This window comes from Rutilus rutilus, assembly GCF_951802725.1.
Source record: "Rutilus rutilus genome assembly, chromosome: 11".
Lineage (NCBI taxonomy): Eukaryota > Metazoa > Chordata > Actinopteri > Cypriniformes > Leuciscidae > Rutilus > Rutilus rutilus.
Window position 1 is genome coordinate 9,707,931 of NC_140216.1, and position 18,118 is coordinate 9,726,048.

Sequence of the window (18,118 nt, forward strand, 5' to 3'; positions counted from 1 at the left end):
TATTTCATTTCAAGTCAAAGGTCGATTATAGTGTCATACATCTAGTTAGCTCTGAATTACAGTGCCAAGAAAAAACTCCCTAAAAAGATAAACAAGTATTTAGAACATGTGTGTGTTGCAAGAATTAAGAGATGAACACTTATTTGAGAGTAAAGGTTTACACACACACACACACGCACACGCACACAGAGTGTATACATATATACACGTGGATATATATATAATCATGAGATGTATCTTTAGAATATTTGATTTCTGAAAGAATTGTTATTAATTGTTAGCTATACTCCTATAAGGGTGGAACAAACCACTTGTCAGTTGTTGGACAGTTTCATATCTTCCTTTCAACATGAAATCAGACAAGTCATCAGTTGTGGTGAATAAGTGCATGTTAAAAGGATGGGGTGGGGTTTCGTTTAGGCGTTTACAGATAGCTTTTAATAAATCCATTTTGCCGTTGTTGAACTTAAGAGCCCTTATTAAGAAATATGATACTCCCATGTCATGTGTCCAGTGCATTCCTTATTTGCTGCATTAAAAGCTCATTGCCCAGCAGGAGCTTCTCTGGTAGGCTGAGATGTGTATAAACTGGACTGGTGATTGGGCGTGGTCGTGCTCGGTTCAAAGGTTTTAATATGTGACTAAGAAGATGATGATGATGATGATGATGATGATGATGATGATGGGATATTCACAGGAAGGAAGCTCTGATGCTCTGTATTGTGATTAATCCCTTGAAAGGTGTTACACTTGTACCTTCCCTGCAGAGCAGACAGAGAGCAGGGCAGGAGTTATTCTCATACTGTGTGCTAATCCCTTTATCTGCACAGCGATGCCTCTCACCGGAGCTCCAGTGTCAGGCAGCAAAGTTATCGGCATCTCTATCAATCAAAGTTATATGGGTTCTCATTGAGAGGCATGTTCAGCCTGTTAATCTAATAAACATTGTCTCACCAAGACAACCCTTTCTCCTCCTCCCCCCTCTCTCTCTTTCTCTGTCTGTTTCAATTTAGTGTGCTTTATTGGCATGAAAATGCTTTATTTGTATAGTTTTAGAAAATACAATTAAAAAAAATATTTTAGAAATTATTTTAAAATATTTATTTGACAATTATTTTAAAATATTTATTCAAAAAATATTTTTAAATATTTATTTTAAAATTATTTTAAAATTAATTAATTTTTTTTAATTCATTTTGATAAATAATTATCAATTTCAGAATTAGAAGTTGAAAAATAAGACCAAATAGGACAATATTTGTGGTATTCTGAATCTGCATATAACAATAGAGACAGATCACTCTGTCTCTACAGATTTGGTGCTCGCAACATCAGGATTAAATTCTTATAGAGAATGTATATTAAAATGTATACCTTGAACAATGTAAGTCGCTTTGGATCAGTTCTACCCCTCACAAAATTGAAGACTCCCTGTTTAATGCTGTTTATATGTCTATGTGGTGTTTTTAATATGCTTTAAGACAAACCATGTCCAAATTCATCATTGCTGTGTATTTTCTTCTTAAAACTGCAGTGAACCAAAGACAGTCTCAAAAACGCGGTTTGAAATCGCTGTTGTTCTCGGTCACAAAAATGTTGTAACCAATCCCGTCAACATGTGGGCAGGCTTTAGGATATCATTAACTATGATCTGAAGCAGGGGAGTCTCAAGAGAAGCCAGGCCATCCTGGTATGTTTTTCTGTTGATATGAAAAATTGTGTACATTTAGCAATATAGCATAATACAATGTTATGATGAACTATATGCCTTTCTCTACTGACTAAGTTGTTCAAAGCATTTCTAAGGATATTGATTTTTAGAAGGCAGACTGAGATGGCGAACGGGAACATGGTTTGTGTAACATTAGCAACACGTTATTAGCTGTTTGCTTAACGTAGTCAAACAAAAGGCTAATCATATTAATTACCGTTGTGTGTCTGGCGTTAGAGAGCGATACATTAAACCCATTACCATTCTGATACATCGACTTGTAGACGACCCTGTATAATTCACTCTTCCACTTTTTATGAATCAGTTTCTGGTTCAAACATACTGTATGGCTGAATTAAACCAGTATTTCCACTTGACATTGTGCAGCGTTTACTACAGTAAAGTTGAGCGAGTGGATCAGGTAGTCTGGTTATCAGGTATTTTTTATTACCTAATATTTTGTAAATCTTGTTTTGATAAAGTGGTAGTTTGGCAGACATTTTGCATTCATGATTACTTGAAGTCTCACTACAAGTGTGTGGAAATACACTTGACTGAGTTCTGACAGTCACACACACATTTACAGTAGGGTGGGCCTCTTTTTGCAGAGTGCAAGCATTGTTTGGCCGTTGTCAACACAGTTCAGTGGTTCTGATCTAGTCTAAATTTGTTGAGGAATGAGATAAAGGTCAAGAATAATCTGGGACGCTCCCTATAACATGTCACTGTTCATCTGTCAGCGCTGAATGTGCTTAGCATTTTAAAATGATGCAGTCTCTCTGGCAAATCTTTGCATCTACTATCCACAGCACTGTTATCATTTTCTTGCTCAGCTTGATTAGCACCTGAGCATTATCTCCACCACAATGGCAGGGAAATTTGATTCCTCTTTGTTTGTGCTGAATACAGAGAAGGGGAATTCAATAAGAATGAATTGCGCCCACTGGTAGCGTCATTTATTTGCTCATGCTTTAGTGTCCAGTTCACTAAAGGAATTTGCTAATCAGGTAACGTGCAAACAAGCCTACAAAATCTGTGCTGAACTCAATTTGTACAGACAGTTTGTGCAAAAATAGCACAAATTGCCCCAGAGTGCTTTGCTTTCAGCTGATTTCTCTTTCTCCTCTAAATAAGCAGTGTCAAATTTATTTACTCGAACTGGCATAGCCTGCTTTTTTCTCCAGTGTTTACTAAAGTGTGAGAGAGAAAGCAGAAAAGTGAGTGGAATAGGTTTACACAAGCTGATTTGGACCGACAGCCAAGTGAACCAAGGCTTTGCTCATTTAATTTGGTCAAAAGCAGAGGATACTAGAAAAAGAAGCTAAATCAGAGAGGAAAAGGGAATAAGGGGTCTGTACCAAACGGCCAAATACACCAAATCCCAAATACAGGATCACTTTCACATGCACCCCTCACCCACCCTCACAAAAACCCTACACTTGCATCATTTACTGCATTTTTAACCACTTTCAGGTGGTTAAAACACTGTTTTTTATAGGTTTAGTCTTGTTTTTGCTGTGGTTTAGAGTGTTTTTTGTGTTTAAATAATCTTCACAACTTCTAGTGGAACAGTAACACTCAGTCCGAGTTGTTCATTACAAAATAAACGTCATGCCTGGTTTAATAGTTATACAGTTTAGCATTCATTCTATTTAAAAAGATTCATAGGTTAATGTTAATCTAGGTAATGCATCTTGTTATTCTTGCTTTAGCTTGTGCACTATTGCTTACACTTAACACTTGGCAATGTGTACTGTAAATATTGTGGCTCTTATGATAAATTGGCAACATCGTTCCTCATTTGTATTGTGCTAAACCCTTGTGAAAAAGAAGTGTATTTAATTTTATTGAATGCGCACTTGCAGTGTGATTTAAAATCTAAGTAATTGAATAAACTGTACTTGTATATAATATGTATTATGTAGATAATATAATATTAATGAGATTTAAGATTACTTAAGTCTACTTATCTAACATCCAAAACAATACTGTGTGCAGGGCTAAATGCGCTTGTTGTATGTGCTTTGCCTACATATAATGGTATTTTGACCAGCTGAGTTTATAAAATATGTGAAGGAGTCAAAACAGCAACAGGAATTTATCCGTTACACACACAAACGAAGATCTGCTGTGAGGAGACGCAGTTCTGATGCCTGTACCAAACTGTAATGAGCAACATTGTGACTACGATAAAAAAACGGTATGTTGAGCACTCTGTCCTTTTTAGGCTCGCATCTTGTGACATCATGTCCTGTTTTTGGTTTGTTTACATGTCTTTTGTCCGTGTTGCGTTCATATTTCATTCGAACTGCAGAGTTTGTTTGGAAGCGGACCGAGACCCATCTTTTCAGTGGTTTCGTTTTGCTTGTTTGTGCACTGGTGTGCGCACCAGGGTTTGGATGGTAGCGTTTACACTTATTGAAATGAACCGCGCTAACAGAGCAATCACACCAGGGGTTCGTTTTAATTGAACTAAACATGCCAAGTGTGAACCAAGCGGCAACCTTCTGATCTCTCTCTTGAATCCAACACGGAAGTGACTTAAACTGCAATTCATCTACTGGCCGCTAGAGACAGGCTCCAAAAGAGTGTCAATGCCATAGAACCCCCATGTTTAAATACCCAACTTTACAGCGAAAAAATAAATAAATAAAATGTTTACAGCCTGGTAGAAAAAGTGGTTTTGGTCTACACTCACCTAAAGGATTATTAGGAACACCATACTAATACTGTGTTTGACCCCCTTTTGCCTTCAGAACTGCCTTAATTCTACGTGGCATTGATTGGTTGAGATCTATTGGGTCTGAGGCCATTTTAGTACAGTGAACTCATTGTCATGTTCAAGAAACCAATTTGAAATGATTCGAGCTTTGTGACATGGTGCATTATCCTGCTGGAAGTAGCCATCAGAGGATGGGTACATGGTGGTCATAAAGGGATGGACATGGTCAGAAACAATGCTCAGGTAGGCCGTGGCATTTAAACGATGCCCAATTAGCACTAAGGGGCCTAAAGTGTGCCAAGAAAACATCCCCCACACCATTACACCACCACCACCAGCCTGCACAGTGGTAACAAGGCATGATGGATCCATGTTCTCATTCTGTTTACGCCAAATTCTGACTCTACCATCTGAATGTCTCAACAGAAATCGAGACTCATCAGACCAGGCAACATTTTTCCAGTCTTCAACTGTCCAATTTTGGTGAGCTCATGCAAATTGTAGCCTCTTTTTCCTATTTGTAGTGGAGATGAGTGGTTTTTTATTTATTTTTTATAACTCATCCGTTTAAATTATATTAAGGCTTAAAGTTCTGCATAATTAAGGGCGTGGTCACTTGAGTGACATGTGGATTGCCGCTGATGTCACTACTAGCCGTCTGTTAGCCATCACGTCACCTCAGCTAATCCCGCCTCTTTGCCCATTTTCGGTTATCCGGGAGTGACGCGCCAAGATGGCGTCGACCGGCTCCGCCCACTTTTGGCTTCAAAAATGCTCTTCAGAAACCTACGGGTGACGTCACGGACACTACGCCCATATATTTTTACAGTCTATGGTGTGAACACACCCTAAATGTATCATTTTATTTTTTGGTCCTGACCAAAACAACCAAGAGAACCAAACTACAAGTGTGAACACACCCTTAAACCAGCTAAGACCAGCAAACCAGCATATAGTATGCTTATTTCAGCAGGCAGTATCCTAGTACATAAAACTCAATGATCAGTAAATTATTATTCCATTCCCATCATACCCTGTGTCGATGCATCTCTGTGTGTGGTTACTGAGTGTAGATTTGCGGGAGGTCAAGGCAGACTCGTGGTACGTGCAGTAGGAAATGACAGTGTCTCCGGAGACGGGCTTTAATGGTACATCGGTCTGTCTGTGGGAGAACAGAGAGGCACAGCTGTTGCGTACACACTCCAACACACACAGCACGGGAAGCTGAAACTGTGGTTTCATAACTCATGGGCTTTCCGAGAGAAACGTGCCCTCTTTAAACATCTGTCACATTTCAGAGAAGGACATCAATCCAAACACACACTTTCAACCTATCTGTGAAATGTAATAGTGTTCAGCAAACAATCACTTCCTCTGATCTGTGTTTTATAGTCTCTCTGTGGTGATGCAGCAATTCTAGGCCGTCTGACCTTCGCGCAGATTGTTATTAGCCGCGTCATTAGTACATGCCGCTGCAAGTTCTCTTTATATGCAAACCATCAGGGGATCGATTTCCATGCCAGCTGATTAACCCATGGGATGAGTGCGGTTGCCATAGAGACACAAAGTCAGTTGATCAAATGTGGCCATTTTAATTGGAAGGGCCCTCTGGCTCGCGCTCGACTACGAGCTCGCTGATTGGATGGTCGGTTGCTGTAAGGCACAGATGACAAACCATTGACCCAAGGAAATTGCTTCCTGTTCATCTGCCCCCAAGACTCGTCTTAATGAAACCTTACACAGTTCATTAGCTGTCTGTAAAGGGTATATGTGGATACAGTGAGGATCAGATTTATTCTTCAAAACAGGCTGTCCTTTTCGCTCATCCCTCTGTTTTCACCCAGACACGTGGCCTTGTTGCATCCAGACTCAAGATGGCCAGTGTTCTCTCCTTCTCTCACTGTGAATTGGCCTCAGTCTGGTGATGAGGAGGGGGTTGGGCGGACAACTGTGTCCTGCCTGTTGTCATATTGGTCATTTTGTGAAACTGAGGATGTTGCAGTATGTTGTTGCACATAAGCTGCAGTGTTGCGTTTTAAAAAAGAGCTGTGTTGGGTCTTAAAGGGCTAGCTAAGCCAAAATGTAACATAGTGTGATCATTTACTAACCCCTCATGCCATTCCAGACCTGTTTTATTTTTTATTTCAATTTTCTGTTCAGTTATAACGAATGGGGACTGGAGCTTTCAAGCTTCAAAAAGGATACAAAAGTTGTCTAAAATACCGTTCAAAAGATTGGGGTCAAAATGCTCATAATGGCTGCATTTATTTGATCAAAAATACAGCGATAATGTAAAATATTATTACAATTCATGTATATTTTAAAATGTCGTTTTAAATTACATTTATTGAATAGAAAGTTCAAAAGGGCAGTGTTTATTTGAAATAGAAATCTTTTGTACCATATATGTCTTCTTTACTGTCACTTTTGAACAATTTAATGCGTCCTTGCTGTATAAAAGCGTTAATCGTTGAGACTCGATTTGTGAACTGGATCACGCAATTCATTGAAAAGATTTTATTCAAAAGAACTTGCCACTGCTTTCATAAATTCGTGATCTTGGGCAAATGTCAAGATTTTCAGTAAACAGTGGTCTGTTCCTTACATAAAGCTATCACATGACTTCAGATGAAAAACTTGAAATGTAGTGCACGTTTTGGAGCATTTTGACAACTTCATTCCTCATTCACCTTCATTACATAGAAATAAAGGCTAGAATATAATAAAAAAATCACCTTATGTGTTCCAAATAAAGCCATATGTGTCTGGAACGACATAAAGGTGAGTAAAGATGACACGATTCTTGATTTTGGGTGAACTCTTCTTCCTTTAAATCACTTAAAAGTGCCCTGAAGCAGACTGAGCTTCCTGTCACAGCGAGTGCAATGTAACGACAGACGACATGCACCCCCGTGTCCAGCTGAGAGCCAGAATGCGACATATGTCGAATGTGTCATTCTCCTCTAACATGGCCAGAGAGAAGCTGTGAAACCGTTGGTGCTTTATAAGCTAATAGCCTCTTGATTGACACCTATGGAAACTGTATTATTCTCACCACCTCCTGCTGCAAATATTTCGTCAATTTAGGCTACACAGAATGCAGACGATTTCCATTAGGGGTTACAAATGCTGCAATGTTCTTTTTTTAGAGCGAGCTCCTTCCCCTGCTGGAGATGAGTTATTATCAAAGCTTCTGTCAGCAGAAAAACTTATAATAACAAAGCATCCACAAAATTCCTTATTGCATTACTCCTGCTCCAGTGCAATTATTTATTCAAGAGCTGCCGCTGGCGTTCGCATGAGAATCCTTTACCGGATGCGTTCTCAGCAGCAATCCAGCTGTGCTTTTACACAAAATCCAGCCCTCTCTGTGACCCCTGGGGAGGACAGTCTTTGCTGTATGGTTTTCTGTAACTATAAAGTAACTATATGCCAGATATCTGTAGGCAGGTACAGTATGGTATTTGTCACACTTTTTTTCCTATTCTGACCCTTGGCAGCCAGATACTGCGTATTTACGGTCACAGATACATGGGATCTTATTTGATGGTATATTAAAGGCTCTAAAGAGGTAGTTCTTAAACATGATCTGGATCTTGAAGATTCTTAGTGATTCTGGCAAAGAATCCACCAATGGCCTGCACAAAGTGTGTTTGCCAAGGACCACAGTTGCTCACCTCGGGCTGGGACTGCAGCCTTTCCAAACACATTCCCCCATTAAATGGCTTTTCCAGTACCTTATTTTATATGGCATGAAACACACAATCCTAACATTCCATGCAAAGAACTTTTCAGTCTAACATTTCAGTGAGAATGGACCCCGTATTTCATAAGCTATAGTTGTTTATTACTGGTGCTTGATTTAGGTATTTTATTTAGAGGGTTATATATTTGAATGATCGATGATGGACAATGAAATGGGAACCAAAATCCCATAGACAAATATTGTAGAGACTTTGGGATAGGTACTTTGGACTTGGGCTTGTAAGCAACCACCAAAAAGCAGCACAAACATGACTTTTAAAATCTGAACAGATTTGAAAATACTAGGCATCATGCACTTTCCGAGTTTGTAAAGATACAGTGGGAAAACTGGGCATCATACACTAAATGACTGAGTCATTACAAGTCATTACAACAGAACAAACTCATGTCTTGTTGCTTTTAGACTGTGTTCTAATATCGGCTCAAAATACTCAACATGATTGATATCCTCCGACCGGATGGAATCAAACTTTCAAGCTAAAACCCATCATACACATCACGATTTTCTGTGAAATCTGCTACTTTTGGCAACTAGTGTTAAGACTGTAAATCAGGGGTCATGCAGTCAAACAGTCACATAGTGCTTTCCAGCCTTTAGCAACCACGTAACAACATGATAAAAACCACTCAGAACACTTTAGCAAGTGCAACATTAAGACAATCACAGGACTGTGGCAGTAACATCAAAATCTCCTTTTATGGTTTCCATGTATCTTCATCTGCATGTTATACTCCCTGAAATACATTCATTAGAGCAAATCATTGCAAACTATCTTCAGATCATGGTTGCTATAGTTACTCTGGAGCGTGTTTATGAGGATCAAGAAAAGGTTCTTGGTGCATGTTCTTCATGTTCTCGCATGCATTTTAGCCGATGTATGATATGTGCTCATGCTGTGAGACTCTTAGTCATGCTGTGAGACTCATAAGTGCTCAATGATCCATAGACTTCAATAGACCCAGAATGCAGAATTTATCATTGCATACAAGAGTCACTTCGTCTTGCTAGTTTTTTTTTTTTTTTTATAATATGATGCTTTATGTAACAGATTGTGATTTATAGTCAGTCGTTTGTAAGTTTGACTATGATCATTCAGGATTGCACATGTCAAGATGTTCTGCACAATGTGTTCCCTAGTGAAAAACACCTTAACCAAAATGTATTTGAAAACATTTTTCACTAGGGTTGTCTGGTACAGAGCTCCCTTCCTGAATCTAATCGTCTTCTCTCTCTGTTTTCCTGCAGGCAACAGTCACCGGAGCCAAACAAATCTTCAGGTAGGACCCGTTTGTCTTTTATTTGGGACTGAGAACTGTGCAAGGCTTGGTTTTTACAGCTTTTTGGGAAATGTTTTTTTTTTTTTTTCTCCAAATGGATTTTACGTATGCAAGGTTTTTGTGGTAGTTTTATTTGAAAAAGATCCGTTACGAATGTTGTCTTAGGATATCCTCTAAGTCTAAGGCACACGTAGAAGACCCAGAGCAAGTATTTGATTATTTCTTAAATAAATAAGTGATCATTAATTATAAAACAATAAAATAATAAATAACATTTATTATTATTATTATTATTATTATCAGCAGGGATATAGATCAAGGTTTCCCAAACTGGGGTTCGCAGTTTGTGAGTTGATGAAAAGCTAATAATTAATTAAATAAAAAAAATAAAAATTAAAATAAATAAAAGCTCAATTTAAATAAACACAATTACAATTAAAAACACTTACTAAAAAGATTAAATATTTTAGTTGTTTACCTGCATGCCATGTGGCAATTAGCTAGCATCAGAGAATTGTTAAATTATTGAAATTTTAATTGTTATAGGTCATTTTTTTTCATTATTGTTATATTTCATTTAAATGAATCCTAGACTACTGAAACTAATGCGCAGGAGATGTTGTGCACTGTCAGTCATTATTTACGAAATTAGTTTAAGAATCAGTTACTATGTAAATGCCTACGCTTCAGTCACATTTGCATATTTTCTCGAGTTGCACAATTGGCTTTTTCATCTCATACAAACCTACAGTACTTCTTCTGGTATGCATTAACTATTCATTTTACGAGTAGGATGATTGTATTAGCATTTTTTTTTTTTAAGCCAAAAGACTGAATAATTCCAACATTAAAAACTTTGCCTCGGTTCAGAATGAATGCCAACGTTATGCTCTTGGTGAATTTGGGTGGCTTTCCATTCTTCTGTTTCTTATCGGAGAGTTTGAGCAAGTTGAGAGGAAAGACTCACCCCTCGCAGAGCCAGCTGAGCTGTCCATCTCCTCTCACACAAAAGATCAGAAGCGCTGCCCGGGCCTCAGTCTCCGCTGGGATGCCAGCCATTTGATTGTTATCTGTCTATTCAGCTTGTGGAGGTGGGGCCCACCATCACACATCATCCTGGACCAGGGCTCTGTTTAATCTGGCTTGGCTTTTTGGACTGCTGTCAAATAAAACTAGCCTACATGTTTAGCTTACTGAGTGAAAAGTCCAAGAGCCGTTTGTTCTGAAGGAGCCGAGTTCACTGCAGTACCGCATGACAGGATTGTGCATCTGCACTAGTCTGCCCCCTTGTGGATGTTGACTCGCAAAGCTCATGTAGACAAAGAGTTCTACCTCAGTGAGGGATGATGGCATGTTTCTTACATGACGTCATTTGAATCTGAGATTATCTATCAAGTTATTTCAGTTATTTCACTTACATATATCAACGATCTGACTCAGGATCTGGAGCAAAAATGTTTCTGATTAGAATAAGGTTTCAGATTTTCTTATTAAGCTGATTTGACCTGCTGATTCTATCAAGTGCAAAGGTCTTTTGGTAAACCTTGAAACTGTTTTTATTCTTCTCTCTTCTCCCATTCTTTCTCTCTGGCTCTATCCATTTTTTTGTGTCCAGCCTCTGCAGTGAGGTGCATTTGGTCGATGAAGGCGACTCATCATTGTGATGTATAATGGCTCCTGCTCTGAGTGCTATGTTGGGGTCAGGGGCCGTGGGGTCAGAGGTCGCGGGGGTGGCGTGGCTGGCTAAAGGGGAGCTGGCACTTGTAGGCACGCTCACGGGACTCACGGCTTTCCTGCTGCTGTCTGTCCTCCTGCTGCTGTGTGCGAGCTGCCAGGGGTGAGTAACATTCTTTGAAACGTCTTTAGAAAATGTATTGTACAAACATGTTTTTTTCATGAATATTGTATCGTTGTTCCGAACCTATAGACCATTTGTCACAGCAGATGTCACAGTTACGTCCAGGGCCGTCGCTAGCAGGTAGAAAGGTGGTGATGATTCTAGGGGCCCCCATCTTTAGGATTCTAGGGGCCCCCACACAACCCCCGATATCCCAGCTACGGCCCTGGTTACGTCACTGCAGTTGCGCGCACATTGCGGTGGCATAAAAACTGTGGTAAAAAGTGGAGGAAAATGGGGAGATCCACGGAATATCAGAAAATATGACCTGTTGTGCCTTCGGATGTCAGATGAAAAGATGGTCTTCATTTTTACAGAATACCGTTGTCGAAGACGCCCTTTGAAGCTTAACACAGACATTTATGGTTGCAAGCCATTAAATGAATAGACTGGACTGATGAAACCTACAATGATTACCCTACTATTAAAGCATGAATTTGATGTAAACAATACATCTACATAATATTCACATGTGCAGTTAATAGGGGGCATAATCTATTGCAGTTAAATAATATTTAAACCTATAACATTTTAAATAGATCAAATTTAAAGGTATAGCGGAGGATTTTCTTTTTCCGGGTGGATCATCAAGACTATTGGTCCTCCTAAGTGTCAATCATTCTGGTGATATATTTACGTAAGGCCGTCGTCCATGCTCGTGCACACGATTCACACGATGGCGTGCGCTCAAAACACAGGTTGGGCTTCCCACTGATGCCTCAGTCGCAAAGTTTCTACTTGACAGGTAAAGTTTGGCATGATATTTGGAGAAATCCATTTAAAATTACTGCTAGTAAAAGTTAATGTAAGCTATGATTAGCTCGTGCATACGTTTAATAGGCGTTCCCTCTCGGGAGCAGGTAGAGTGTTGCGCATGTGCATTTTTTCAACAAGTGAAGAGGGCGGTTCTTTTCTAAAATTCGGGAAAATCCTCCGCTATACCTTTAAACCTATAACATTTTTATCTCACAATTCTCAATTCTGACTTAAAGGTGGTATCAGCAATTGTGGGTGACGTCACTTCTGTTTGTGTTTGAAGTGAGATCCCAAACAAACCCAGTTAGCTCGGCCCTCCCTCCCGTTTCGTGCATCATGAAAAAAACGATTGATTCTGTTCAGCATAATGTCGCCTACGTTAGCTAGAGCTACCCAAGTTTAGTCGAGCTTCGCTTATATTTTTTCAAGAAGGATATTTTCACACACAGTTCACATCCAGACAAGTCAGCACTAGCAGCTACTCACCTGTCCAGAAGAAACAATGCAACCTCGGCATTCGATTTAATTTTTTTTAGTTCTTTAAGTTCTCTCCACCTTTCCATAGCCTTCCCGATAACTATTCGTGTCGTTGAATAAACACGATGGTATTCCCTCCAGAATAGGGAGCTATCGGATCGTTAGAAAAGATTAGATGAATTTGAACATTTATTTTTGGGCCTGAAATCGCTGATACCACCTTTAATAACTCGCAATTGAGAAAAAAAGTCAGAATTGCAGGATATAAACTCGATATTCTGAGGGAAAAAAAGGCAGAATATCAAAGAATATCAATTCAGATTTTTCTTGAAATAACCTTTATTTATTATAGAACTATAGAACAGGCTGATACGAAACAATTTCATGATAAATGAGCAAAATCACATTTCCTTCAGAAAGTTCCAGAGTTCCAAAGAACTGGAATGCCATCAATCACAAAATTCAACACATCCCCTCACCCCTTCACCCTTATTATATATTTTGTCTAATTTAATTATGCTTCCTAATTTTTATGTTTTCAGCTACTAACATGAGAGTCATGCGCTCATCTCCATTGAACATATTTGAACTAATCTGACCATAAATTCATTCTGCAGGATTCCACTCATTCTGTTCCCCAAATCAGCATGGACAATGTTAACAAAAGTTCATTTGGACCTGCAAATGAGTTGTGCAAAAATATGCAAATTAACCAATTTTACACAATATTTACTGAAAACGTGTTTTGATATATATATATATATATATATATGTATATATATGTATATATATATGTATATATATATATATATATATGTATGTATATATATATATATATATACAGTATATATATATGTATATATATATATATATATATATATATGGATTTGTATTTTAAGTATTATCTCAAAAAGTAAAATAAAATAGTGAATTAAAAATTGGCCTGGTCATGCATTTCTTGACAAGATCAGTCTGAACGATAATAATAATATTTATTATTAATAAATATTTTAATATAATAGTAAGATATAAAATGTATAAATATTTTCCTATTAAATATTTTTCTATTTTATTTTAACCAGCAGCAAACTCCCAGTGGTGGTTTCCCTTGCAACAGATAAACCTTAATCCTTGATTCGGTACTATATTAAATGTGATTTTAAATGCTTTGTTGTCTAGAACAAGGCTTAGTTTGCATCTTGGAATTCGATGTTGAATGATTCAGAGAACACAGCCAAATCTACAGACTTAATCAAAATTTCTCAGTAATGCTCTCCCTCTGACTCCACAGGCAGAAAAAAGGGGGGCCGCCAGGAGACCATGAAAACCTGATGAATGGGGTAAGCATGTGCTACCACGATCCTTTTCATCCAAGAGATTTTAGCCTGTGCTGCCTCACTGCGGCTCAAACAGAGCCATACAATGTCCCCGTTTTTAATTTCAAAAGGCGTTTTCAATTACACAGAGTCCCGTGATTACGCGAACCATCTTTAGAGTGTTTAAGCCATGAGAATGTGTGACCGCTGTGCTTGAGGGCCTGGTAAAGTCGGGAGAACGGAGAGGAGAATGGACGGTCATTGTGAGGCCTGGGTTTTGTGGGAGGAAAAGCATGAAGCAGACAGATTAACATTTTTGTTTGACCGCAGGGAGATGAGAAACTTCATGCATGAGTCGCCTTTATCTCTGGCTCTGTTGCGTCTGACTGGGTGTCTTGTGTGAAATTATCATCCGAGGAAAGAGTTCAAGAGTTCAGGAGATGTTTAGCAATCAGAAGATTAGTGTGACCTACTGAGGGCATAATTGACTGCTAAAACACACACACACATGCATTTACACATAAACAGCTGTATAGGCAGGGTCTGTGGGATTGTGTTATGCTTGAATTGTTCATTGTAACTGTCATTAAATGAGGGGCAAGCATGTGTTCATGGCTTGTTGACTGACTGTGAAGGCTTCTGAAGCACATACATTCAATGAACACATGGATCATGGGGCCACTTCACAGCCAGATGTTGATTTATGTTTATTATAATGTTCATCAGGTTGTGTTTACCTCAACTTTATCATTAACTGCTACATTTGCATGCTGTGCACTAGAATATCAGAACCATGAAAGCTGTAAAAATATCTAAACTTTGTGGCCTTCATGCAAATGATTAATGACAGCCATTGATAATGCGCACAGTACAACAGAAACTACTGTATATCAGGGGTTCGCAACCTTTTTTACTCATTTTGGATTTCACAGGTGCAATTATGTTCTTAACCCTCCTGTTATGTGTATATTTCATCAATGTTTTTGTGTGGGATCAAAAGGCCCCCAGACATCACCGATTGGGTGAAAATGTGTACAGGCTCTGTAACAAGATTTGCATGTTTTTGAATTCTTCTAAAAAATGCAATTAGCATATTTTTCAGAGATGCCGAAGTTGCTTTGGGGTCTATTTGACCCAAGACCTTACATGAGGAATAACAACACATTTTACTACTTAGTCAGTTTAATTGTTGTTGACTGACAAGAACTTTAACAAATCATTTGGGAACTGGGTTGTAGTTGTGAAAAGAGGTGGGCGAACTATAAAACTCAATGGGCAACCTGCCACGCATTGGAAAAGAGATAAACCACCACTTGCAGCAACCAAAGCATGTCGTCTTTTAGATACTTTGGATGTCAAATAGCTGAGTGCAAACAATTGTACTGCCTTAAACAGAAATTGCAAAATAAATTAAATTTTTGTTTTGTTTTAATCAAGATAGTTAAATAAAGTTTTAAGTTTTACAAATGTCCCAAGGGTTAGAAATGGTAAATATACACTGCCATTCAAAACTTTGGGGTCAGTTTTTGTAAAGATGAATTATTACTTTTACTTAGCAAGGGTACATTTAAATTCAAATAAATTTAATTTAAGTTTCAAATAAATTATATTCTTTTTAATGATATTGGCGGGGGAAAGTATCACAGTTTTCACAAAAATATTAAGCAGCACAAACAGTTTTAAACAGTCGTCACCTGAGCAGCAAATCAGAATATTAGAATGATTTCTGAAGGATCATGTGACACTGAATGAAGACTGGAGTAATGATGCTGAAAATTCAGCTTTGCCATCACAGGAATAAATTACACACTCAAAAAAAGATTTATGCATTTAAATTAAGTAAAATCCCATCAAATTGAATTGAAAAATCTTTACATATTATTCATATTAAGAATTTTAAATGAGCAAAAAAAAAAAAAACTAGAGCTTAATAAAACATTTTGTATAAATCTTAATGGAACAAGGGAATGGACCATTTCGTTTATGTGATTCGTATTCATGAAATTTAATATATATATATATATATACAGTGGGTACGGAAAGTATTCAGACCCCCTTAAATTTTTCACTCTTTGTTATATTGCAGCCATTTGCTAAAATCATTTAAGTTCATTTTTTTTCCTCATTATTGTACACACAGCACCCCATATTGACAGAAAAACACAGAATTGTTGACATTTTTGCACATTTATTAAAAAGGAAAAACTGAAATATCACATGGTCCTAAGTATTCAGACCCTTTGCTCAGTATTTAGTAGAAGCACCCTTTTGATCTAATACAGCCATGAGTCTTTTTGGGAAAGATGCAACAAGTTATTCACACCTGGATTTGGGTATCCTCTGCCATTCCTCCTTGCAGATCCTCTCCAGTTCTGTCAGTTTGGATGGTAAACATTGGTGGACAGCCATTTTCAGGTCTCTCCAGAGATGCTCAATTGGGTTTAAGTCAGGGCTCTGGCTGGGCCATTCAAGAACAGTCACGGAGTTGTTGTGAAGCCACTCCTTCGTTATTTTAGCTGTGTGCTTAGGGTCATTGTCTTGTTGGAAGGTGAACCTTCGGCCCAGTCTGAGGTCCAGAGCACTCTGGAGAAGGTTTTCGTCCAGGATATCCCTGTACTTGGCTGCATTTATCTTTCCCTCGATTGCAACCAGTCGTCCTGTCCCTGCAGCTGAAAAACACCCCCACAGCATGATGCTTCCACCACCATGCTTCACTGTTGAGACTGTATTGGACAGGTGATGAGCAGTGCCTGGTTTTCTCCACACATACCGCTTAGAATTAAGGCCAAAAAGTTCTATCTTGGTCTCATCAGACCAGAGAATCTTATTTATCACCATCTTGGAGTCCTTCAGGTGTGCTTTCATGTGTCTTGCACTGAGGAGAGGCTTCCGTCGGGCCACTCTGCCATAAAGCCCTGACTGGTGGATGGCTGCAGTGATGGTTGACTTACTACAACTTTCTCCCATCTCCTGACTGCATCTCTGGAGCTCAGCCACAGTGATCTTTGGGTTCTTCTTTACCTCTCTCACCAAGGCTCTTCTCCCCCGATAGCTCAGTTTGGCCGGACGGCCAGCTCTAGGAAGGGTTCTGGTCGTCCCAAACGTCTTCCATTTAAGGATTATGAAGGCCGCTGTGCTCTTAGGAACCTTAAGTGCAGCAGAATTTTTTTTGTAACCTTGGCCAGATCTGTGCCTTGCCACAATTCTGTCTCTGAGCTCTTCAGGCAGTTCCTTTGACCTCATGATTCTCATTTGCTCTGACATGCACTGTGAGCTGTAAGGTCTTATATAGACAGGTGTGTGGCTTTCCTAATCAAGTCCAATCAGTATAATCAAACACAGCTGGACTCAAATGAAGGTGTAGAACCATCTCAAGGATGATCAGAAGAAATGGACAGCACCTGAGTTAAATATACGAGTGTCACAACAAAGGGTCTGAATACTTAAAGATGAATCCGGCCAAGTACTGGGAGATCCTGGACGAAAACCTTCTCCAGAGTGCTCTGGACCTCAGACTGGGCCGAAGGTTCACCTTCCAACAAGACAATGACCCTAAGCACACAGCTAAAATAACGAAGGAGTGTCTTCACAACAACTCCGTGACTGTTCTTGAATGGCCCAGCCAGAGCCCTGACTTAAACCCAATTGAGCATCTCTGGAGAGACCTGAAAATGGCTGTCCACCAACGTTTACCATCCAAACTGACAGAACTGGAGAGGATCTGCAAGGAGGAATGGCAGAGGATACCCAAATCCAGGTGTGAAAAACTTGTTGCATCTTTCCCAAAAAGACTCATGGCTGTATTAGATCAAAAGGGTGCTTCTACTAAATACTGAGCAAAGGGTCTGAATACTTAGGACCATGTGATATTTCAGTTTTTCTTTTTTAATAAATGTGCAAAAATGTCAACAATTCTGTGTTTTTCTGTCAATATGGGGTGCTGTGTGTACAATAATGAGGAAAAAAAATGAACTTAAATGATTTTAGCAAATGGCTGCAATATAACAAAGAGTGAAAAATGTAAGGGGGTCTGAATACTTTCCGTACCCACTGTATATATGAAAATATGTTTAAATTTAAGTTTAAGATTCACACAAAATGTTTTATTAAGCTCTAGTTTTTTACTCAATTTTTAATTCATAATATGAATCCTATGTAAGGATTGGTGGAATTTTACTATTAATTGAAATTCGTAA

The 18,118-nt window shown here is 38.7% G+C and overlaps 1 protein-coding gene across 2 annotated transcripts in view; it reads left to right on the forward strand.

Moving 5' to 3' along the window:
- pag1 (phosphoprotein membrane anchor with glycosphingolipid microdomains 1) overlaps window positions 1-18,118 on the forward strand; it is a 57,303-nt gene that overhangs the window by 28,066 nt on the left and 11,119 nt on the right. For both annotated transcript variants that reach the window (XM_084423607.1, XM_084423606.1), the window contains exons 2-4: window positions 9,445-9,476; window positions 11,092-11,313; window positions 13,898-13,946. In XM_084423607.1, coding sequence (XP_084279733.1) covers window positions 11,147-11,313; window positions 13,898-13,946 — 216 coding nt within the window. In that variant the 5' untranslated portion in view covers window positions 9,445-9,476; window positions 11,092-11,146. The remainder of the gene's footprint in view (window positions 1-9,444; window positions 9,477-11,091; window positions 11,314-13,897; window positions 13,947-18,118) is intronic.